This window comes from Prunus mume, linkage group LG1 (assembly GCF_029339155.1).
Source record: "Prunus mume cultivar Tortuosa linkage group LG1, ASM2933915v1, whole genome shotgun sequence".
In the NCBI taxonomy this organism is placed as follows: Eukaryota; Viridiplantae; Streptophyta; class Magnoliopsida; order Rosales; family Rosaceae; genus Prunus; species Prunus mume.
The window spans coordinates 1,997,154-2,021,697 of record NC_142698.1 but is presented as its reverse complement, the minus strand read 5'-3'; the positions used below and the strand labels follow the sequence as shown (position 1 = coordinate 2,021,697).

The following is a 24,544-nucleotide window of genomic DNA, read 5'->3' as shown; positions in this document are numbered from 1 at the left end:
AGAGTGAGAAAATCAACTCCCTTTAAAAACTCTTATTTTTAAAATAAATTATAATTTTTGAGTTTAATATTTAGAATAAAATACTAAACAGACCCTTATGTTTCTAGACATGGAGGATATCATCCTTTGGATCGAGTTGGTTATGAATGATTGTTTAATGTGCATGCAGCTTATGTAAACACTACCATTCGAATCTAAAAAAATATTCTATCATTGGTTTTTTTTAATTATAAATAAATAAATAAATAACCTAAGCTTTAAAGGGTCCATAGGTAATCAAATAATGTTTTTTTTTTTTTTTTAGGACCTTTCCTATTGAAAAGGGCGATAGCATATTAAACTTACACACATAATACGGATGTTAGGACTCAAACCCAGGACCTTGCCTGAGAGAGTAAATACTCCAAATCACTACACTAGTGGGTCATTTGCAGTAATCAAACAATGTTAATAAATGAGATCAAAGTCGAGCATAAGTATATTTTTTTTTTTTTGACAAAAAAAAAAAGTAATATCTTTTCCTTTTCCATTCATTTTTTTTTTCTTAATACAAATGATAATTTACTCTAAAGAAATCTAATCTACATAAAGGAGAATTTGCCTTTGAATATAAAGATACGGGCGCTGTGTTGTGGCCAACTTGCCTAACTTACGTCTTCTTACTCATCTGTTTTTCAAAGAAACAACAAACACCTGCCCAGATGGTACCGACCTGGGCCAACTGTTGCTAGTAAACAGAAAACTGGATATACAAAGCCGAAGCCCACCAAGGGGGATGGTCGCTATGGTCCATAACAAAACCCATTTAAGACCCAAACGGTTTTCTGGAGTCTGGTTCGATTTTCGGCCTCAACTACCAGGAGAGGAGAGGCCGATAAAGAAATCAAGAAAAATCAAAACTTTGGTAAGAACGATCGTTTTTTTCCTCTCAATGAATGTTCTTCTTTTAACAATTTTCAATCTTTCTCTTCTTTTGGTTTCAATTTTAAGTTTTTGTTTGCTTTTTCAAATTTAATTGTTAGCCTTTTGATTCAACTGGTTTGGCGTATGTAGGAGTTGAGCTCGCATGCCATGTGTTTGATAGAATGTCCGAATGTGTGTACAGTACAGGAAGTATATACTGACAAGATTGAATTGGTTGTCGTGTTTGTTAGGTCAAGCTTTGAAGTTTGAAGGTGACACTTTTTGTGGAGTTTATGATGAGACGGCAGGGGCAGTATGGTGATTCAGGAGTGAACACATATACTGCTGCTGCTCCGATGCATCATATGTCTGGCCAGAGGATGGAGCACAAATCTAGTCATTTTGAAGGACGATTGGAAGCCTTCACTCCAGAGAGGGACAATCCATATGCATCTTCAAAATCAGAGGGCCAATGGAGATGGGAAAGAGATGGATCAAAAGGGTCAAATCCAATGGCATCTCATATGTACAATGAAGGCAAGTGTTGCTGTCAACTCTCTCTCATATACGTATATGCTGAGTCTGGGTTTGTTGTCATATGAATTGCTAAATCTGAAGTTCTTGTTTAATTTTTATTTTTAATTTTAGTTTATGGTATAAGTCAAGTAAAACTTAAATTCTAAATGAATAATCAGATATTTTCTTATTTCTAGTTTGTTAAAGGCTAAAAAATTCGGGCAAAGTGATTATTATAATAATTAGTCCGTCATTCAAGTCCCTAAACCAATGTAATTATCAAGAGTGTTGAGGACTTTCAGAACTCTATAAAAGATGTTGGTTGTACGCATTTGATTTTATTTCCTAGCACAAATCTTAATAACTTTAGCTACTCCTCTCACTCGTCTCACAAAATTGATGGAGTCGTACACCTGTAAAAGACACTCTGGGGCTCAATCTAGGAAAGTAGAAGCATCGTAGCAGGGTTTTAATAAAGGAATTCAGTCATTCCTGTTGTGAAGAAATCATGTCGTATTTGTACATTTCTTACCTTCTCCTAGCAGGACGTGAAGTATAACTCATACTGTTGTACCATAATTGTCATGAATCCTGAGTTTGTAATGAAAAAAATGAAAGAAATCTCTTATTTTTGGTCCTTTTTTCCTTGCTGGACTTAGTTCCAGAACTAATTAGAGATAGTTATTGACTTTCCTTTACTGGATAGTCTTGGGTCTCAAAGCTGTTCACTTGGGGCTAAACAAACTCTGTTGGCCTACCCAGCATCCTATACCGTTAGGATCTTATTTATATTGCCACGTCAATTTTTTTCTTTTTTCGTGTTCGTGCCAGTAGCACTCGTCAACTTTAGACTGGCCTGCTTTTGCACCCCTATACTTGTTCTACTGTTCTCTACTTCTGATTGGGGGAGAGGGGAAATTTAATTCAACTCCTTTCCGTATGCTGACAGTTGGCACCGATAGCCAAACAACTCAGAGTCTGACAGTTTATGCCGTGGACTCTTGTAATAACGAGGCATAAGTCTTAATTTCTTGAGGAGGACTGTTCATTCAAGGATCTAGATGAGTTCAGAAATTAGTCAGCATCTCTCCGTTTGCCACCTTCATGGTGAATACGGAAGTATGGTGCTTCGTTGCCAAGAATTCCCAGTGTACTAAGGTATGAACAACTCGCACGGCTTTGTAAGCTAGGGATAGGTCCGGCGGCATATGCTTAACCTTGAGGAGGGCTGGTCCTGACAGAGTGGATATACATGACACTGGTGAGTGTTCTCTTCTCCTTCTAATGCCATTTTATTCTGGGAAGTGATAATTATGCTCCACAAGATCCACTTTCCCACTGATTATTGAACATCTTGAAGTTTGGGGTTGAAACTCTTTTGGATTTGGATGTAGTTAGTGAGAGATGATTGGTTGATCCTTTAGGCATCCTGCATAGGCAGTTATTCTCGAATCGAAGGGGAGACGGAGATGGAGATGCCGGAGACGAATGTGAGGCCTCAACGATAAGCTAAGTATACCTTTGTATCCTCTCAAATGTTACTCCATTCTCTTCTTAGGTTTTGCTCTTCCCTGTAGCTCGCCACCCATTCAACGGGTTCCTTTTGCTTCTCCAATCTTGCCCAGAGCAATTTGTTCTCACGTGATGCTCCTAGGGTAGGGTGATTGGTTGTGGCCAAATAAACTCCTTTTCCAGTTGGCCTCCAATAGCTGGTATTGCCGCATTACTTTGCCTAATTTTTAATATTCGTGCCAGCAGAAATTGTCCACATGTTAGCTTTACCCAGGCTTAATTTCACATTCTGACATGTACACCCCCATCCTCGCGTTCAGCAAGATTGAAACGTAGCTATTTTTTGTTTAATTCCTGGGCTGTATCATTTGTCTTTTAAGATCTGCTGTGTTTTCTTTAGCCAAATCTTCAACCAAGCATGATCTGGTATTGGCCGTTTTGCCAATAAAGTTTATCTGTAATAATATACATAAGAGCTAAATGTTGTCACGATAGGAGCATAGAGTGCATGTTATGTTGATCTCATTTTATTTACATTACTATGTAGATGTGAAATTGTTTGATGTTATATTTGGGTTAGCGGTGTACTTGTTATGGTTGACATTTTTATATTGTTCTACAAGCTTGAGAGGCATATGACTATGGAAAAATTATTCATTCATTGTCAATGGTAGTTGAGGTAAATCCCTAAATATTAACAGATACCAGGCCCTCTATATGTACTCATGAGGGTAACAAGGGAGAAAGTGATAGAGGGTCCCATTAGGGTACATCCATATGTTCAACAAACAAAAGAAGTTGAGTTTTATTAGTGGGACATAGTTGAGTTAGAAACCTTTGTCATCTTTCCAGGACATTTTGCAATTTTTATGCGGACAAAACCGTTATTGCTACTAACAAAACATTTTAGCTTGCTGCTGTAGTCCTTCCGTGTGATCCCCATCTTTTGTTACCTTTTTTTTCTTTTGGCACTGTCATATTTTTGTTATAACATTCCTATGATTTTGTTGTCACTAGCAAAGGTTATGATATAGAAGTGCTCACCTGAGCGGGCCATTGGAATCCAACGGCTGTGTTGGATTAGTCGCTCAGGTGAGGGCCTCTAGGTTATGACATGCCTTAAGTTATTTTCTTGTTGAAATTTTGAAATGTGTATGCTTAGGGTCGCATGCTTGTTTTGCAGGTCAAGGGGGTGATACATCAAGATCCTATTTCCAGGGTCAAAGGCCTGATCCAAAACTTGCTATGGAGAAACAAAACAATAATGATTCCCGATCTCAATCCCATAATGAAGATATGGACCTTGGGTATGAGGACAAGCCTTCCTCGCAGACTTTTGAAGAACTTGAGCAGAAATTCCTTGACGACATTAGGAAACTAACCAAGGAACAGAACGATGCTGAGGATGCAGAAAATGCTAGACACAAAGAGGTTAGTTTATATTTGAAAATGTATTTTCTTCTTTTATATTTATGCTTGTTATTCTGTTGGATTCCCAATTTTCTTATGGGCTAAGTGGATTCTTTGGGGCTTTGTGGTCATATGAATTACACTTGTGCCTCACCTCTTTCTTTTTGTTTTCTGAAAACAAAGAATAGTATTAATTTATCAGAAAAGTAGAAGTGCATTTTCTCTTAGATAGCCTTTCCTTTATGCTTGACTTGTAAGCTCATTGTGAACAGCCAGATATGCATAATGAAGTAGAACCCAAAATCTACAATAAAATACTTTTTTCGCAATACAATAAAATACTTTTTTCGCAATACACATTTAGGGCTCGTTTGGGAGTGTTTATGCAGAACTGATTTTTTTCTCATTAGTGATTTTAGCATAGTCAGTTTATGCTAGTAGCGCTTTTACAGAGCATCAGTTTTTGTTTGGCTACCAACATAAAAGTGTTTTTATACTGTACATAAGTGCTTTTGATGTTATTGATAGCGTTTGGCTACCTAAAGAAAAAAGTGCTTTTACTTTTTCTTTTTCTTTTTGTCAATTTTCATCATGGAACGTAATAAAACTGAATAACACCTTAAATCATATGTAAAATAGTACAAGGAAAGTGTGAAAAGAAATAAACAAAAGGGAAATGAAAGCATTATTTCAGTTCAAAAAAGAAAAGGGGCGGCAGCATGAGGAGGGATAATAGTACCACTAATACTAACAGCAGGGGTAGCTAGCAAAACTAGTAGCAATGGCTACTTAAACGTAGAGGTGGGGATCTAAAAATGACTTGGCTGCACAGAAGCCATATGCAAACATAAGGCAAAGGTGGGGGTCTAAGACTAAGGTGTTTGTTCTGGTATGAATGTAATTTTTTTTTCAATCCAAATAAAGCTGCAAGAGCAGCACAGACTGTAAATTAGAAAGTTAGAAACAGAAAACTCTGCAAACAGACTCAAAAAAAGGAAAAAAAAAAAAAACAACTACAAGAGAGAATATAGCAATAACTTCCTCTACTGCATAGCCAAAGAGATTGCAGAAAAGAGAGAACTCTGCAAAACACAATAGAGGACAACAGGCCTCAGGCGCCATGGTGCTATTGGCAGCCCTGAGTGGCTTGGCAGTTGAAGGGTCATTTGTATGCTTGATGGGGTTCAGTTTCTTGGCATCAGTGACACTACTGGTTGTAAGCTCACGGCTTCTGTTGATTTTCAGCCCTCTGCTGCTTGGTTTGTGTTTCTGGGAGCATAGCTATTTGGGCATTTAGTAAAAATAATAAGGATAATATGGGAATTTTAAAAGTTTCATTAAAGCCCCCAAGTGATTCCCGTGTTTTACGAAAAGTCACTTCTAAGGAGAAGTACCTCCCATGTGCTTCTCCATTAAATCACTTGAAGTATACGCATTTAAAGCACTTTTTTTCCCAAACACTTCTTAAACAAGAGTGATTCTATCCCTTTGGAAGTGATTTTGGCCCTCCCATAATCACTCCCAAACAGGCTCCAAATTTAGGTTTCTTTTTCTTTAGTTTGCTTAAATTAACTAAAAGGTTCCCTGTTTCACATTTTCTTTTTCTCTTGCGTTCTGTTCTCTTTTTCTCACATCCCATCTATAATTGGGGATGGGGATTTGTTTCATGCTTCTTTTTTTGTAAATAATTTAAGATGTTCATTTGTCTTCCACCTTACGCATTAGTGATTCATCTGTTTCTCAGAAAATTGGTGCAATAAATGCTCAGTATGAAGAACAACTAGCAGCACTTCGGGCGCGGCATGCAAGTCGTAGAGACGAATTGCTTCGTAGGGAATCAAATGCCCGACAGCATCAGTACCAGCAATCAGTAATGGATTGTTACCCTAACAGCAGCATGGGCCCCTCTGAACTTCGTGGGTACAGTGGAGTTGCAGCCTCAGCTGCTGGTGGCGAAGGGCACCGAGCCTATAATACTGATCAATATGAGTCCTACAGAGAGCGGGCTCGATTTCTTGGAGGTTCTCGTGATCATGGGTTTGAGCCTAGAGGTCCATATCCAGGAGGCCGAGTTTATGATACCGGCGCGCGCTATTACTAAGTTAGCATTGTTTGTTAACCTTGCTAGTTTTTCTTCACCAGTTTTATGTTGGTTAGGCACCTTATTATAGTAAACATATTACTGTCATTTGTGTTTTAATGATAAATTATGCAGTGTGCTTTGGTGTATTGCTTCTGGTTAATTAGTATAAAATCTTACATGTTTTAATAAGTGCATAATGAATGTCGCCATTGACGTGCTAGTTCTAGGACATCTCTTGTGTGCTCTTAACGCTCCTGGCACCTGCCTCGCGCTTCCTTGGAGTTTTGGAGGAGCACTTATTCTCCTCATATGTGCATGAAAATTATGCAAAGAAATAACCATCACTTAGTCTAGTTTGGGGCTTTTAATGGTAGAGCATTCATCCTCGTATGTGCATGAAAAGAGTCCCAGAAAGAAACCAATTGCCTTCCCTTCGCATAACGACACATTTACTTACATGGAAGGAGTATTGGAATGATTTCGATTCTAATTTTCCCCTGGTGTTTATTAACGCATGAGTAGTGCAAAAAATTTCATGTGTTTACTAACCGCATACAAAATTAAGATGTAAGTTCTACATAACAATATGAAATCCAATAGTTGATAGATCAATAATTATATATATACTGGGACGCTGGCTACCGCGATGCGGAGATTGAATGCCACTCTAGTGCTGCTGTAACTCTCTCATCTTCTCCTACTGTTCCAACTCAACCTCTCTACAGCATCATTTCCTGTTGTAAAATGAAGATCCATGAATCATGGTGTTGTGCAATTAAGCATATCTACCGGGAACAAAATGTAGCTGTTGATGCTTTGGCTACCAGAAGTTATAATTTTGGCCTTGGTCTCCATGTCTATGATGAGGTTCCTGACTTCCTTGAAGATATTCTTGCTTCGGATGTTAGGTACGCTGTGAGGCCACATTCTTTTGTTTTGTAGTTTGTTTGGTTTGGGCTTTTAGCCGCCCACCCGGTCCCCATAATGAGGTTCTGACTTCCTTGAAGATATTCTTGCTTCGGATGTTAGGTGCGCTGTGAGCCACATTCTTTTGTTTTGTAGTTTGTTTGGTTTGGGCTTTAGCCCCAAAAAAGGGCCTACTCAATTAATCTAATTTATAGGGAGGTGGATTTGAACTTGAGTGCAAGTAGTCTTATAAAAATGGGCCCAACTCGTTGTTTATAAATTGTAAATTTAGGATAATACAATGACTAATTTAGCTAAATTATTTTCTCAGTGGCCAAATTAAAATTTTGTGCTACCAAACAAGTATTTAACCCTTTGATTTATTATCATAATTAACTTACATTATATCTTTGTTTATTTTTTAAACATTAGAGGGAATCGAATCATTAACTTATCCTAATCCTAACCCACCAGTCCACCCTCTCTCACCACTTGAGCTAACCCCAAAGACTTTATATATTAGTTTCTTTGGTTGCATGTATTCTTTTTAATTTGTTGTAAGCCCAATCATATCTTCTAATTTTGAATGTATTCAAATTTACAAAATACATTTTATATGTGTTGAGGCCCAAAATATTCACGGTTCAGCCCAAATAAATTCTCGGCCCAATGTGATGCTTTACCAAGAAGAAACCCGATTTGGGCATGCGAAAGTTCATCATATGCGCTTGCACACATGCCACGCCAAACGACCGCCACGCTAAGCAAGGAATTATCATTCCGCACCTAATCACGCCACAAGCTTAAGTGGGCCCAAGCCACTCAAATACCCGGGGCTTGCTTGAGTGGGTTGTGGCATGGATGGTGATAAATCAACATGAGGCCCATTGATGGACCAAGAAATGGAAAGTCTCGGGTTGCTTAGGAGCCTCGAGACTCAGCCGTTCTTAGGCCCAAACATGTGGGTAAGCGAGAGAGAAAAAAATAGCCCAAAAGCCCAAGCAAAATAACCTAGCCAAGAGATAACCCAACCAAAAAATAATAAGCCCGGATCAAGAAGCCCAACAAGCCCATTGGCAGAAAGCCATCTTGGCCCTTAGAAGAAAACCAAAATAGCCCACAAAAAACCTCAGCTTTTGGAGAAAGCGAGAGGACACGTGAAGAGCAGATGGCAGACTCCTTAAGCAAAGCTGCTGAAACCAGTCCCAAGCCAAAGACATCCAAAGAACCGATGAATACCATCCCGCATGCTGTCAGAAGCATCCCTTGGACCAGCATATATTTGCACCTCTTTTCCTTCATCAGATTCAGCCAAGGAAGAGGAAAGAAAAGAAGAAAAACAGCAAACCAAGATTGGAAGCTCTCATTGCAGTGCGGGAAAGGGGATGTCGAGCCCCAAATCTCTGAATTCATGAAGATAGACAGAAGCAATCTTTGCCAAGAAAGGGAAGTCAGAGAAGGGGAGGAGAAAGGGAGAAAAGCTCAGCCAAAGTAAGTAGAAGCCATTAGGGTTTCTTGAAAAATGGTGATTTCAGCTATAAATTGAGCCTTCCCCTACCCAACAAACAACTCACAACCTGCAGAGAGCAAGCTTTTCTCTCTATCTTGCAAAACTCGGACTCGTGCACTTTATTCATCTTCTTCTCCAATTTGTTTTTGCAGCTGCCGGAAGAACTCTGCCTTTCTTTTTCCTCTTTCCCTAGTCGAATTCCTCACAAAACACCTCATTCCTTACTTAAACACTTTCTTTTCTCATAAACCAAGCCTAATTTCTCTCTTAGTGCTAAACCCATGTTGATTTTGCTCACATGCCACATGCCACTCATTGAAAAAGACTATCTGTAAGCATGCCAAAACTATCTGCAAGTTACCATTATTCTCGTTGGTGAAGATAACCAAAATACTTCCTAAGGCTCTCTGCCTTTTCGAGGTATTTTGGGGCTTAATTCGAACTCGGGCTCAAGGGCAATTTCTTCCATTTTGCCCTTCGGGTCAGGCCCGTAAGTAGCTGCGGAAGAAAAAGCCCCTACATAAATTGGCGACTCTGCTGGGGATTAAGCCACTATCTGCACCAATGCCTCCAAAGAAGAAGACCAAAAGCAATAAACCGGAGGAAATAAAGAGATAAGAGCATTTCCCTCTTTCTTTTTCTTTTTCCTTTCGTTGGCTATCTACTTTGTAGAACAAACATAATATAGATTACTCACATGCTCCCTTTGCTTGTGTCTTAGATATCCATTCTCAAGCAAAACAATATCTTGTAAGACGACTGGGGGCTTCAGCCAACGTGCAAGCCGGTGACCACCGTCGTCAATGGTTGAGGCTAGCTCTGCCGTTCACCTCTCCGCCATGATACATCATCAGCAAGTCTGGCCATCGCCGTAAATCACCTTCATAGCAGCCCTCACCTCTCTAGAATTGTGAAAACACGCATTATATCGGTCATGTGCAAGGGACCCAAGCCTCCAAACAACAAGCAAGAAAACAAATGCTCTCATGTTTCCTACCCAATATCTCAACACACTGCCATTATCATTTATTCCTTAGACAAATCTCTCTCTATACTTCCAGTCATAGAAGTTCAAGCACCACTGAAAGAGCCGCTGGAAGGGTGGAAGAAGAACAGAGCCAGTCAAAATCCAAACACCACTTCTTTGGAAGAATCGCTGCAGAAGCACATGCTACCACCGAATCATGCCAAACTGTCACCGTTGCAACAAAAGGATATCCCAAGTTCATCATGCCATGCAATAACCCAAACAAATACTAAGAAGGCCATGTTGCAAGAGTTTTTGTAGCCTGTGCCCATCAAATCCTTTTTGATGAATATGGTGCACTTGGGGGCTGAGGAAGGAATTCATTGCAATCACCACAGCAGCGATTCCAAAACCCCAAATGAGCTTAAAAATCCATTATTACCAAAACCACTATTCCCAGACCAAAAATCTCCTTAAAATCCCAATTATGTTACTATGACCTCTAAGTTCGCCATCACTTGTTGTTGTAACCCAACACATTTGCTGCAGTGACCACATACAAAGCTCAAGCTTCAATAGCCAAGTCCAAGCTTTTGGTTCCTAAAACATGTTCGCAACAGCTGCAACAAACAATACCTAAGTTGCCATAACTGATATGCTCCAACGCCTCAAGCACTTTCTAAGCCTTGACCATTCCAATGACCAAGTTTAGGAGTCAAAACCAAAAGGCTATCGGGATGTCTCAATTGCCACAATTCCATAATCAAGCATCATCAAGCCCCGAGCTTTAGTCAAGGAATCCAAGCACTATGCTTTACTCAAGAAGGAAAACATCTCAATTCATGGTGAATGAAAGGAAAATATTGCAAAGGTAGTGCTATGATACTGCTGGAAGAACCTAAATGCTGTCAAGATGAAGTTTATTTTACCAAGCAATCAGAATTTTTGAAGCGATGTCAAGCTTTCAAGAAAAGGGGTGCTTTGGAAGCGTATTTTCCTATATTCATCCATTCTTCACTGCAACATCCACCACTGCTTGCCATACTCTAAGGAAGTTCTTACACGCCGAGATACATGACAAAACTCTAAGAGGCAAGCTATTGACAAGGACCCCTTGCCAAAACGAAGGGGAAAGTAGATGGCTACTGTCATTACGTGCTATGATGACTTGCTCGACGACGATGTATTGTGCCACCTGTGGAAGAATGACCCAAAGAAACCGGAGGCTATGTGGGAACCTTGTGGAAATATGAGGAAGGCCAACTTGAGCAAATATTCAAAATCTGCAAGCTATAACACCCCATGGCTACTTGCTAATTGATGGGAGAATGGTTCCAGCAGTGAAGTATTCACGTTGGACATGCTGGAAGAAAGCCACTCGGAGGCTTCATTTGGTCATCAAGATTATCAAGAAGCAGCTATTGTAACCTCTCATAACTTCACAGAGGTTGAAGAAAGTACAATGGGTTAGGAGCTGCAAATCACTCTTTGATTAGTTTGGTTATGAGCTGCAGGCAAGCAAAGCAGCAACTGTGGCTCTGTTAAATATCTCTACAGAGCATGGCATCTTAGTACAACATATGCCGAATACATGCCAACCTAAGCCGCAAGCTTTCGTGCTATTGCAAGTCATGCATAACCTTGGGCCCTTTCATACTTGGGGGCTTAATTTGATGGGGATTGGATGATCTTTGGACAGATTGGCGTGCAAGGTAAACAAAGTATTCTTGAGAAATGGAGGGCCTTTAGGTCTCTGTGATCTCTGAGCTGTAAATCTGGAGCGATTCTGGTGATCTGTCTGCATTTCTTCGATTCTGGCTGATCTGGAGCGATTGGCTGATCTGTCGCATTTCTTCCGTTACGGCTGATCTAGGGCCATTGCAGGCTGATCTGGGGCGATTCTGGCTGATCTGGAGCCAGTTCGGTGATCTTCTTCCAAGGCATCAAAAGATTGGATGATGCTGGAACAACACGATACAACACCTGGAAGCTTTATAAAGCCCGAGTAGAAATCATGCACATATTGGTTCGACCTTTTGGGGAAGGTGGGAAGCTATTTTGTCAAGCCTAGAATCTAGATAAGCCATGCAAAAGAAGCTTTCGAAGATTTTGCTTCTAAAAAAAAAATTTTTTTTCAAAGAAGTTCACAAGAGCAAGTTCTCCCAACCAAGCAATATATAAGATGTACGAATTACAACATGCCTCAAGCATTCAGAAATTAATGCAAGTTCCAGTGGTTCAGTAGTACATTAAAAAGTCATAATGACATAGTCATTAGATTATCTGAAAAGTACACAGCCATCGCAAAAACAAGGTTACACATGCTGGAGATTAGTACATCCTATGGTATCAAGAAAGATGGAAGCTGTGCACCAAGCCAACTGACCCCAAGCCAAAGAAAACAACCTGCGAAATAAAAGGAGGCAGCACGTTGGAAGATGCAAGGCAGCGCCGGCAGCTATGTCGCATGTTCGAGAAGAGGATGAGTAGGAGGCGACCTTTAGGAAGGTGCGGCGGCGGCAGCTATGTTGGATGTTCAGAAAGGATGAGTATGAGGCGCCTTGCTAGAAGGAGCAGGCATTGTCTACCACCTGCATCGGATGTCCCAAGAACATAGGGCTATGGGAATCATGCCGCCGTGCACTATTGGTAAAGCCAAGGGGAACACTGCGCATGCGAACAATCTTGGGAAAAGTCACAGAGGAGGAATTTCCCGAACCATAATGATACAAACGCAGCAAGACAACACTGGCTCTTCGCCTACTGCAACATCTTCACAAGCATTCTTGAGAAATGGAGGGGGCCTTCCCCTCTTCAATTGATCATCCGTTGAATAAAGGTAGCCACTAATAATTGACAACGGGTTAGTGAATGCCATGGCAGGTCTTGACAAGCGATGAATCCCTGCAAGAATTGCCAACAAAGAATACGCTGAAAAAACGGCAAAGCATAAAGCTAGTTCTCTGTGTTAAAGCCAAGCAATCTCCACACTAGCATGCAAGCCCTATGAACTTTACAAGCCAAGCCAAGCAAAGCAAACTATCTCATGCCAAGCGAAATGCATAAACAAAAAAATATTTTTGAAGCATCATGCAATCTATTACTCGAGCTCATGATGAGCAAATTTCCCATTCCATGCTCAATCAATCATTCCAGCAGACCCATTTTCACAAAGCAAGTGCTACAAACTGAGCACTATTTACCTCATAGTAACCTTTTTCACAAAAACGAAATACCTACGAGTTACACATCCTTGCAGACCCATCATACACATGTTTATGTCTATCCTTATAAAGCCAAAAAAATAAACAGTTACCCATGACCAAATTCTAAGCTCATAATAAAAATAAAAAGAAACCAATGGTGCTTTTCTCAAAGCTTTCAATAGCCTCTAATCCTATGCATTAATCATACGATTACAAGCATGCGCTCGTGATACATATAGTTCAACAACAAAAAAGCGGGTCAAGAACGCGGCACACGCAAAATATACGTCACGCAGGGCAAGTCAAGCTCAGGCCAAAGGAAACACTTAAGCAAATACCCAAGCAGCATACAATTTATCCATGGCAAGCGAAATTTTCAAGCAATTCCCATGACAAGCAAATTCTTCCTCAAAATGCAAAAGGATTCAAGCATTGCAGAGCATGCACTCTGTCAATTTCTATTTCCACAACATGGGAGAAAAGTCCAAATTTATTCAAGCATGCGAAAAACAAGCCTAGGCCAAGATATCAGTCTATATATGTTCCTACAGAGTTAAAAGGAAGGACCTGAGATTCCAGTGAACGAGCAAAGCCCATGGGCATGAAGAACCCAACAAGCCCCTTGATAGATTCAAGAAATTGCAAAGAGGAAAGGGCATACCTTGTCAATCACCTCAAAGGACGACCTCAAATGCACCAAGAAAGAAGGGATGTTGGTGCTGGAAGAAGGGTAGTTGGTGCCGGGAGAAGGGTAGTTGGTGCTAAAAGAATATCGTATCTTCTATTTCACGTTACCATCTCCTTCAGCACCATTGTTGATCTCATTATTTATGCAACCAGCTGACCCATCATTGCAATTATCCCCATGTGTTTCTGCGCAGACTTTGGCACCATCATTATTTTCAGGCATACTTAAGAATTGGTCTTTCTGAAGATGGATATTTCGGCAACTAATACTTGCAAGAACTTCTTCTCATGGCTATACGACAACTCCTGAAAAATCACAAGCTTTGTTCATGCAATTGCACTACAGCAAAATTTAAAGCTTTTCAGACAAAATATCTTGCGAAAGGCTTATGGGGGCTTAAGAGAATCCATCATAGCAAAGAGCACATGCAAAAATGACTTGAGGGCTTCATGCCAAGCAAAAGAAAGAGACAAGAATCCTGAAGCTGTTGTAAATTTCAGTTTTCCTCTTGGAGGAAAGCAAACTGTTTGTTACTTATCGGAGGAAAACAAGTTTGTATGAATCTCTTCCAGCAACTCGCTTAGCCTATTCCTTCTCATCTTCAGTCTACTTCTTCCAAAGATCTTCTTTGAAGCAAGTTGCAAAAAAAAAATATATATATATATATTTACAAGCAGGCCTCTACTTTGTTTCTCGACCCTGAGTAAGCCAAAGAGAATATAACCCAACTCTGCAACCAATTGCTGACCTCAACAAGCTGACTTGAGGGCTTCATGCCAAGCAAATTCAAGGAAGTACACCATGCCATCCAAACAAGCAAACTCATCTACCTTTTTTTGCCACACAGTATAAATCATCTCTTTGATTACAACAAGCCTAGATAATCTTGCATTATGGTGAGAAACAGTTTTCTATTTCCCCTTTTTGAAACAAGCCAAGTTACATTCTTCTAGCACCTACTCCATAAGCAAAGAATTTTTATCACCTACCCTATTTCAAACATCCTTCCAGTACATGCCTAATTTCAAACATTCTGCCAGTTTCAAATCTTCCAAAAGCCTTCATATCGCAAGTCAAGGTACAAGCAACCAAAACTCACCTTCATGCTACCAAATTCCTTGCAAATTAGTAAGAAGATGGCATTTCTCATGCTGTGGAATCTCTCAATCAAGCCTGAAAAAGAAATAAGGGAGTACGTTGGTCAGATCAAGTGCCGGAAGGGAACTAGTAAACAAAAAGGGGGTGCCGGAAGTAGAATTGCTATTAAAGCATAATGTTTTCCAAAGACAAGTTGCAAGAGACCAAGACTCACTTTCATGCTATCAAATTAGACTTCTCATGCTTTATCATGCTTTCGAGCTTTTAAAACAAGAGAATATGTTAGCCAAAATCAGACGCCGGAAAGGTACTCATACACAAACGGATGTGCCGGAAGCATAATTTTCTCAAAGTGCAAGCAAACTCATCTATCAAGCATTTGACAAAATTCACAAGGTGTGATACCAATTCACATACCAAGAAATTTCATTTCATTCAAGCAATCCAAGCAATTCGGGCATTTCAAGCAAATTGAAGAACTCATGCTCTTGCGACAATACCAATCCACTTCATGCTCTCACGACAATATTGCTCAAGAACATGCTTTAGCAATACTCAGATCGGCACTCAATGCCAACAGAAAAGACATGCTAAATTCCCAAGCAAAAGCAACATGCCAAGCAAAACTTATACACAAGCTTTCCAACCATCCTAGCTAGAATATCCCACCTTTAGAAAATCACTATAAATCAAAGCTTACAACCAACAAATCCCAGACTTTCCAGATTAGAACTAGACATATCAAGCTTCATTTTCCCAAAATTTCGTTGCATTTCGAGCTAGGGAAGCATGTCAAACAGATTTCTAAAACAGCCCATGCAGCTGAAACTGTACAGCTCCAGCACCTTAACCCTTACTTTGAAATTCCACCGAAAATTCATTTTTTCTTCAAGTGATGCAAGACCAATTCCAACATAACCATTGAGAAGTCCATTTTTATGTCTCAAAAGCTCCAACTCAGATTCGAAAAGAAACATTTCAAAAGTTCAAAAACAGCCAGCAAGCTACTTTGAGATATTTTGACAAGCACTTGGCATGCATACCCAAGTGAGCTTGTATAACTCTTGTTTATCACCAAGCTAGAATCCTAAATCAAAAGCTCAACCTTAGAATTCGATTTCTAGTTCACAAATTCTGGGAAATACAGAGGAACTCAAGCATTCATGCATAGAGGACAAGCATGCGACAAAGGCATCAACATCAACTCATGAACATGCTTTAGAAAAATGGAGGTAGAGAGCACTAGAATGGGTGGATGATCCTCAATTTTGGATATGTTATAGACAACATAATTTCAAGCAAATTTTGTGAAGCAAGCGCAATCATACGAGTATCATAAGTTAAAGACACATGCAGAAGAAAAATCTGCAAAAACTCACCAGCCATGGATGAATTCAGAAGTTGCAAACCAGCTTTGAGGTATCAGAAAAATTCAAAAAATTCTGCAAATTTTACTGGCTATAGTACTCGAGCAGATGAACAACTTTGATCAAGGAAGTTTTCTGATCCGAGCTTCCGAAATATGACTTATGTACTGATGCACAATACCCACGGGTTTGGGTCTTGAAGAAGAAGAAAGAAGAGAATGAGAGAAAATCATAAAATAAAGCATGCCATGCCAAATGAAAGGAAAAGAGGGTAGACACTTGCAAATAATAAAAAATTCAAAGGGAAGGGGCAACAAAATTTTGCCCATCTGAAGGCCAAGCCAGCAAGGAGACAACGTGCCCAGCTCTCTTATGCTCTCTCAAACTCGTATCTCTTCTTCCACCCATCAATACAAGCATTTGTGAATCAATCCACGCAAACCATGCAACTCAAGCATTTCACTTAGATGCAATCATTTCAAGCAAACCAAACCAAATATCACAATATCAAGCTTTTCAAGCAATACAGTCATCATAAAAATGGCAATGTTAGAACTTGGCAGTTCTAGTTGCTGGAAGCACATAGAAGAAGTCATGCTATCATTGTCCTCATTGCAACAAAGGGGTATCGTTTTTCCAAAACACCAATATTCATGCTACCGGAAGAGTGAACCCTCATGCCAGATCAAGCTATATCTTGATTCAACTCAACCGTTAGATTATCCAAGTCCAAGTTAATCATGCCAAGCCAAGTCACATTTTTTCCAGCACCTATTCCATGCCAAACAAAACCGTTTCCAGCACCTATCCTATTCCAAATATCCTTCCAGCACTTGTTATATTCCAAATATCCTTCCAGCACTTGTTATATTCCAAATATCCTTCCAGCACATGCCCTATTTCAAGCATTCTTCCAATATTTAGCCATCATGTCACACGATATCACCTTCATTGAAGTTTTGTCCTCTAAATTCAAAGTGTTCGGAGGCTGGTGCTGTAAAGTCAAACACAATGGTGAATCCAAGCTTATTGCATCCGCAACTCTAAGATTGGATCCCCACTATCCACTAGCACGTCCGGCTACTGTCAAATGACATCCACCATGCTAAATGTCCCAAAAGCCATATTAAACCATGCTACCTTAGCCAAAACCAAGCATCCAAGCATGCAAGCCAAAATCAAGCATACACGCCAATACCAAGTATCAAGCCAAAATCAAGCATACATACCAATGCTAAGCATCAAGCCAAATACCAAATATACAAGTCAAAGCAAATCATGCAAGCCAAAATCAAGCATACATAACTAATATTAGATACACAAGTCAATGCAACTCTTGCAAACCACAATCATGCAAAATCAAGCCTCTCTAGTCACTCAAGCAAATAAATCATGCGAGCTAAGTAGTTATCTTGAGCTAATCCACCAAGCATTTTCTTCTATATCATGCCACAAAATAAGGTCAACTCTTGGTAACTCTAGTAAGTGACCTTCAAAATTACAGTGTCTAGGAAAGTTCTTCAAGGCAACACCCTCGGTGTTTAAGAAGGATTGGGTTTTAAGCGGGACCATTGTGACCCCTCCAACCTTCCCGGAAAAGACCTGGCTGTAATTTCAGAGACTCTTAACCTGTTATCCTTGAGTTGCTCCTAAACCCATGCCATGCCATGCCACGGTAATTTATTTTGGGCTGAAAATTGATTATTCGGACCATTTCAATACACATTCATGGCCCCAATAATCAAGGGGGCTAATGTTGAGGCCCAAAATATTCACGGTTCGGCCCAAATAAATTCTCGGCCCAATGTGATGCTTTACCAAGAAGAAACCCGATTTGGGCATGCGAAAGTTCATCATATGCGCTTGCACACATGCCACGCCAAACGACACGCCACGCTAAGCAAGGAATTATCATTCCGCACCTAATCACGCTACAAGCTTAAGTGGGCCCCAAGCCACTCAAATACCCGGGGCTTGCTTGAGTGGGTTGTGGCATGGATGGTGATAAATCAACATGAGGCCCATTGATGGACCAAGAAATGGAAAGTCTCGGGTTGCTTGGGAGCCTCGAGACTCAAGCCCATTTCTTAGGCCCAAACATGTGGGTAAGCACAAGAGAGAAAAAAAAATAGCCCAAAAGCCCAAGCAAAATAACCTAGCCAAGAGATAACCCAACCAAAAAATAATAAGCCCGGATCAAGAAGCCCAACAAGCCCATTCGCTTAGAAAGCCATCTTGGCCCTTAGAAGAAAACCAAAATAGCCCACAAAAAACCTCAGCTTTTGGGAAAGCGGAGGACACGTGAAAGCGGATGGCAGACTCCTTAAGCAAAGCTGCTAGAAACCAGTCCCAAGCCAAAGACATCCAAAGAACCGATGAATACCATCCCGCATCTGTCAGAAGCATCCCTTGGACCAGCATACATTTGCACATCTTTTCCTTCATCAGATTCAGCCAAGGAAGAGGAAAGAAAAGAAGAAAAACAGCAAACCAAGATTGGAAGCTCTCATTGCACAGCCGCGGGAAAGGGGGATGTTGAGCCCCCAAATCCCCTGAATTCATGAAGATAGACAGAAGCAATCTTTGCCAAGAAAGGGAAGTCAGAGAAGGGGAGGAGAAAGGGAGAAAAGCTCAGCCAAAGTAAGTAGAAGCCATTAGGGTTTCTTGAAAAATGGTGATTTCCGGCAGCTATAAATTGAGCCTTCCCCTACCCAACAAACTCAACTCACAACCTGCAGAGAGCAAGCTTTTCTCTCTATCTTGCAAAACTCAGACTCGTGCACTGTTCATCTTCTTCTCCAATTTGTTTTTCTGGCAGCATTGCCAGAAGAACTCTGCCTTTCTTTTTCCTCTTTCCCTAGTCGAATTCCTCACAAAACACCTCATTCCTTACTTAAACACTTTCTTTTCTCATAAACCAAGCCTAATTTCTCTCTTAGTGCTAAACCCATGTTGATTTTGCTCCCATGCCACATGCCACTCATGCTGAGTTGAAAAGACTATCTGTAAGCATGCCAAAACTATCTGCAAGTTACCATTATTCTCGTTGGTGAAGATAACCAAAATACTTCCTAAGGCTCTACTGCCTTTTCGAGGTATTTTGGGGCTTAATTTTCGAACTCAGGCTCAAGAGGCAATTTCTTCCATTTTGCCCTTTACGGCAGTCAGGCCCGTAGTAGCTACCGGAAGAAAAAAGCCCTACAATATGCTATATATATTTGTGGGTGATTAAATTGTCCTATCTGTTATTACTCCTAACAATAATAATAATTGTTATATGCACCCAAATTCAATATTTTGTTATTTTAAAATTGATTAGTTATTTGAGTATCATCATAATATTTTTAAATTTATTTATATTCGTTTATTTACTCAATTATAATTAAATATCTATTTGATTGTCGGTTTAATTAATTTTTAGTATGGATAACCTTTAACCTTTTTTTTTTTTTTTTTAGCCAAAGTTAAGAAGGGGATGGGTGGGAGAAACAAATATTAGGGTCCATGTTTATGTTTTTGTCTATAAATAAATTTCAGTTATTGATCAATTAAAAAAAAAAAAAACACTTGGTACTTAGGCCATCTCCAGTTATAGGGCTAAATGTAGTCTAAGGCTAAAAATTTAGCCTTCCAAAACATTAATTTTTTAAAGAATAGTACAGGGCTAAATTTTTCCATCTCCAACCATGCAGGACTATATTTTAGGGTTCTTCATATTTTATTATTTTGAGAAAAACTATGGTACAACACTCATACATTCCACAACTATGTATTGTTTAATTTAATTAAAGGGAGTTTCACTAATATACCCAAAATAGGGGCTGAAATTATAAAAAAAACCCCACATGAAAAACACTTTATAAACACACCTAAAACCCATTTATTAAATAACAAATTAGTGTTGAAGTTCCAATAAATTACAGCACTACTATCAAGCCCAACAGAAAAAAAAAAAAACTCAAAAACACCTAAACCTAGCCCAATTTTTATATATAAAAAAGGCCCAAAATATGGAATGCACTTTAGAAACACACCCAAAATCCATTTACTACATAATAAATGAGTGTTGATGTTCCTATAAATTACATATCTGCCATTGATTAACTTAAAACAAGCCCAATATAAAAGACACACAAAAAAACCCAAAACAAGCCCAGCAAGCCTGAAATATATTGTTAATATCATATCATAGAAGTACATTGATAATACCATGTCATAGAAGTATATTGTTAATACCATCTCATACAAAAAACTCAAAAAACCCAAAAAAAGACCTAACAAGACACCTGATATCCTTTATAGAAATCACCTCGAATTGTTCACAGTTTCACCAGAAATAATTGTAAAGGCAAAAGGAAATACCTTTACAAGAAGGAAAAAAAAAACACTGTTAATACTATGTTATAACACTATCTTCTTATGCATATCATAAACTTCAATTGCATAGCTATATATAGAGCAAAATATAAAGCATTCTTTGTTACTGAAAATCTGTTAATACTATGCCATAAAAGTACACTGTTAATATTATGTTATAGAAGTTCACTATTAATACTATGTCATAGAAATCATCTGAGTTGCAGGGTATGAACAGTATAACAACTGTTTATACCACTTACTGGATGTCAACAACAACGTCATTTCATTTGCATAATAGGTACGATAAAGAATCCAAATAGTACCAAACATCAAAACCAAGTTAACACTAAATAGTGTTTTACACATTAAAATCACAAAGAATCTATATCACTGAGAATCTAAATCCAATAATAGTAATTATCATTTTTCTTGTCTTTTATTCAATTTTCTCAGTAACCAAACATTAGATAGCATACACAAATAGAGCTAAACAAGTCAACAACAATGAAAAAAACAAGCATAATGAATTCTAAATCTCTAATTCCAAATATTATATCATTCTAAAATAGAAAATGCAATATAGCAATGACTCATGTTGACTAATTAAATATTTTTCGCCAAAAACTCATTCCAAAATTCTAACTACCACCAACTCTAGCATCATCGGCGCTCCAAAGAATGAAGAATCAAATTGAATCACCATATCACCATTGCCAAAATCACAATTCAATCATACACTAAGCAAACACTGTTAGTACTATGTAAGAGAAATCAACTCAATTGCAGGGTATGAACAGTAAAACAATTGTTCATACCACTTACTAGAAGTTAACAAATGTTCATACCACTTATAGATAACAAATTATATACTACAAATCAACTTACCAGTCAAGGTATTGTTGTTTTTTTCAGGGATGAAGAGCTCTGGCTGACCATCGAGCTTGCTCTTGTCAATTATACTCTCAAATCTAATCTTGTCAAGAGCCTACAAATAGAGCATGACATAATGAGCCAAAGGAAATTCAATTCAAACAAAAACATTATTGAAAAAACGTATTCTCTACATAGCTTTTCCACATCAATTCAGCAAGAGACAAGAACACTAAAGACTTTTTATAAAGAAATTTGAAAAGCATGCAAATAAACCTTCTAAGGAAATACCTGATAATTAATTATTTTAAATTCTGAGAATATTTAAAAATTAGAATAGAAAACACTCAATTTTAGGGTGAGCCAAACACGGAATCTGAAGGCCATGATTTTCTATGAAAGGCTTGCCTTAGTGAACAGGAGATCTGGGTTGAAAACATATAAACCATAGTATTTCGTTGAAAGAACTAATAGTGAATTATATATCTACTAAACTGAAATCCTAAATCTAAACGCTAGACATCGAAAAACTACATATCCAGAACAAAGCAGAACCCACCACACTTCAAGAACTTGTAAACTTGGTCACCGCCTTAGTCCCTTAAGACACCGCGTGCTTAGCGAGCTCACTAGGAAGCACAAGCCTCACAGCAGTCTGGATCTCCCGAGAAGTAATGGTCGGCTTCTTGTTGTACCTTGCAAGCCTGGAAGACTCCTGGGCGAGCTTCTCAAAGATGTCGTTGATGAAGCTGTTCATGATGCCCATGGCCTTGCTGGAGATCCCAATATCAGGGTGAACTTGCTTCAGCACCTTGAAGATATAGATCTTGTAGGTCTCTATGCTCTTCTTCGATCTCTTCTTCTTCTTATCTCCGGCGGTGGCTCCGGCTTCCTTGGGGAGCTTCTTGCCGGCATTCGGCTTCTTCTCGGCTGGGGCTTTCTCAGCCATAGTCGACTTCTTCTCCTCCACTGGCTTCTTCTCGGCGGGCTTCTTCTCAGCTTTGGGAGCCATTGGAGTTGTGAGAGAAAAGTTAGGGTTTGAAAATTTGGGAGTTTTCGAAACGAAAGGGATGCGATTTGATTAGAGAGAACAGGAGATTAAGATGCTTTGTTTGAGAATCAAAATGGTGGGATGGATTGTTTATATAGATGAAAGTAGGATCTGCTACGTAACGGAGATTGTCGTCGGTCTTGTGTTGGTCCATGGCTTTGAGACTGTTTGGTTTACTTTGAAGGCATAGAGAGGGAAGAATGGCGAGAATAGAGGAGAGATGGTGGTTTGAAGCAGGAGAGGGGCTTGAGGCTTCAAACTTGAGGTTGTCAAATATGAGGGAAGCTTCAAACGAGATCCAAAACTAATTTAACGCTAAAAAGAGTGTTGAGGCCCAAAAAATCCACGCTTCGGCCCAAATAAATTATCGGTCCAATGCGATACCTTATCAAGAAGAAACTCGATTTAGGCACGCGAAAGTTCGTCATAAACGCTTTGCACACATGTCACGCCAAGCAAATAAGCAACATGCCACGCTACAAGCTTAAGTGGGCCCAAGCCACACAAGATGTCTGGGGCTTTCTTGAGTGGGTTGTGGTATGGATGGTAATAACTTGTCATGAGGCCCATTGATGGGTTGAGAAATGGAGGTTCAGGGTTGCTTGGGAGCCTCGGAACCCAAGCCCATTTCTTAGGCCCAAACATGTGGGTGAGCACAAAAGAGAAAGTAGCCCAACCAAAATAGCCCATTACTCCAACCAAAATAGCCCATCACTTCAACCAAACTAGCCCAATACTTGATAAAGTTAGCTCATGTACTTGATAAACCAACTTATTGTCATAGAAGGCCCAAGCAACCCAAAAAAATATCTGCAAATCTTCAGCACCTAGCTGAAAACAAAAGCCACGTTGAAAGCCAAAATATCCATCTGTGAAGGCTGCTGGAAAGCTCCATCATATGGGAGGAACAAGTTTCAAGCAAAAACTTCCAAATGACCAAGGGATATTGGAGCGCAGATCACCATTTGAACCAGCATGCATACCTATTTCTTTCCCTCATCAGACCTAGCCTTGGAAGAAGGAAGAAAAGAAGAAAAAACGATGGCTGAAAATAGAAGTCTGAAACAGCCGCGGGAAAAGGGGCCTTGAGCACCCAAAATTCCTGATTTTGTGCAAATGGGTAGAGTGGATTTCACCAAAAAAGGATGATTGAAGGGATGAAGGGAGAAAGGAAGGGAAAGACTTGACAAAATGGGATGGAAACCATTAGGGTTTCTTGGAAAATGTCAGCTTCCAGCGGCTATAAATTGAGGCTTCTTCAACCCAACAAAGGCAACCCACATCTAGAGAGCAAGCTTCATCTCTCACCATGAAATCTCTGCAATTTCGTGCCCTATTCCTCCATCTCCTCCCACTTTCCATTCTTCCATGTCATTCTAGAGTCTGACATAGCTTTAGTCAGGCTGCTGGAAACTTGCCCAAACCACCAAATACTTCACTATTAGCCACAACTCAGACCCAGAGAGCAAGCTTTCTCTCTAACTTACAAAAACCCAGCAATCTCGTGCACTGTTCATCTTCTTCTCCATTTTGCTCTTCTGGCAGCTGCCGGAAGAACTCTGCTCTTCATTTTCCCTTTCCTAGCCAAATCTCTTACAAAACTTCTCCTTCCTTACCCTAACACTTCCTTTTCCCTCAAAACAATCCTAAATTTTCTCTTAGTGCTAAACTCATGTTGATTTTGCTCCCATGCCACATGCCACTCACGCTGAGCTTGAGAGTTTATCTGTAAGCATGAAGAAATTACCTAAGCTGCCATTATTTTGGTTGGTGAAGATAACCGAAATACTTCCTAAGGCTCTACTGCCCTTTCGAGGTATTTTGGGGCCTAATTTTGAACTCAGATAAAGGGGATAATTTCATCATCGCCCTTTTTGACCCATTTGCAGCTGCAGGAGGAAAAAGTCCCCTACAAAGGGTAATAAATATATTTCATCTTATTAATTAAATTAAAAAATATACAATTGTTAATTTTTGGGTTTATTTTGGGTGTGTTTCTATGTTTTAAATAATGTAGGGTATATTTATAGTTTCATGTCTAGGATTGGGTATTTCACTAATTTTGTATTAATTAAACTACTATTTAGAGACAATATTC

At 39.4% G+C, this 24,544-nt stretch overlaps 1 protein-coding gene, 1 long non-coding RNA gene and 1 pseudogene across 4 annotated transcripts; 1 reads left to right on the top strand and 2 right to left on the bottom strand.

Moving 5' to 3' along the window:
- Window positions 1-750: 750 nt before the first annotated feature.
- LOC103329735 (ubiquitin carboxyl-terminal hydrolase) lies at window positions 751-6,570 on the top strand. Of its 2 annotated transcripts, XM_008232239.2 has the most exons (4): window positions 751-904; window positions 1,155-1,440; window positions 4,115-4,362; window positions 6,086-6,570. In XM_008232239.2, exons 2-4 carry the CDS (start codon window positions 1,197-1,199, stop codon window positions 6,440-6,442), a joined length of 849 nt encoding a protein of 282 aa, XP_008230461.1. In that variant the 5' UTR covers window positions 751-904; window positions 1,155-1,196; the 3' UTR covers window positions 6,443-6,570. The 2 variants fall into 2 exon arrangements, with proteins under 2 accessions (XP_008230461.1, XP_016646811.1); XM_016791325.2 differs by lacking the exon at window positions 751-904 and having other exon boundaries at window positions 922-1,440.
- Window positions 6,571-12,474: 5,904 nt separating this feature from the next.
- Window positions 12,475-16,813, bottom strand: LOC148920671 (uncharacterized). Of its 2 annotated transcripts, XR_016125216.1 has the most exons (4): window positions 16,179-16,772; window positions 14,801-14,874; window positions 13,675-14,006; window positions 12,475-12,711 (listed from the first exon to the last, which is right to left on the bottom strand). It is a non-coding gene; the product is annotated as an uncharacterized LOC148920671 (long non-coding RNA). The 2 variants fall into 2 exon arrangements; XR_016125210.1 differs by lacking the exon at window positions 12,475-12,711 and having other exon boundaries at window positions 13,146-14,006; window positions 16,179-16,813.
- Window positions 16,814-21,949: 5,136 nt separating this feature from the next.
- Window positions 21,950-22,489, bottom strand: LOC103329727 (putative histone H2B.1; annotated as a pseudogene).
- Between the last annotated feature and the right edge of the window lie 2,055 nt (window positions 22,490-24,544).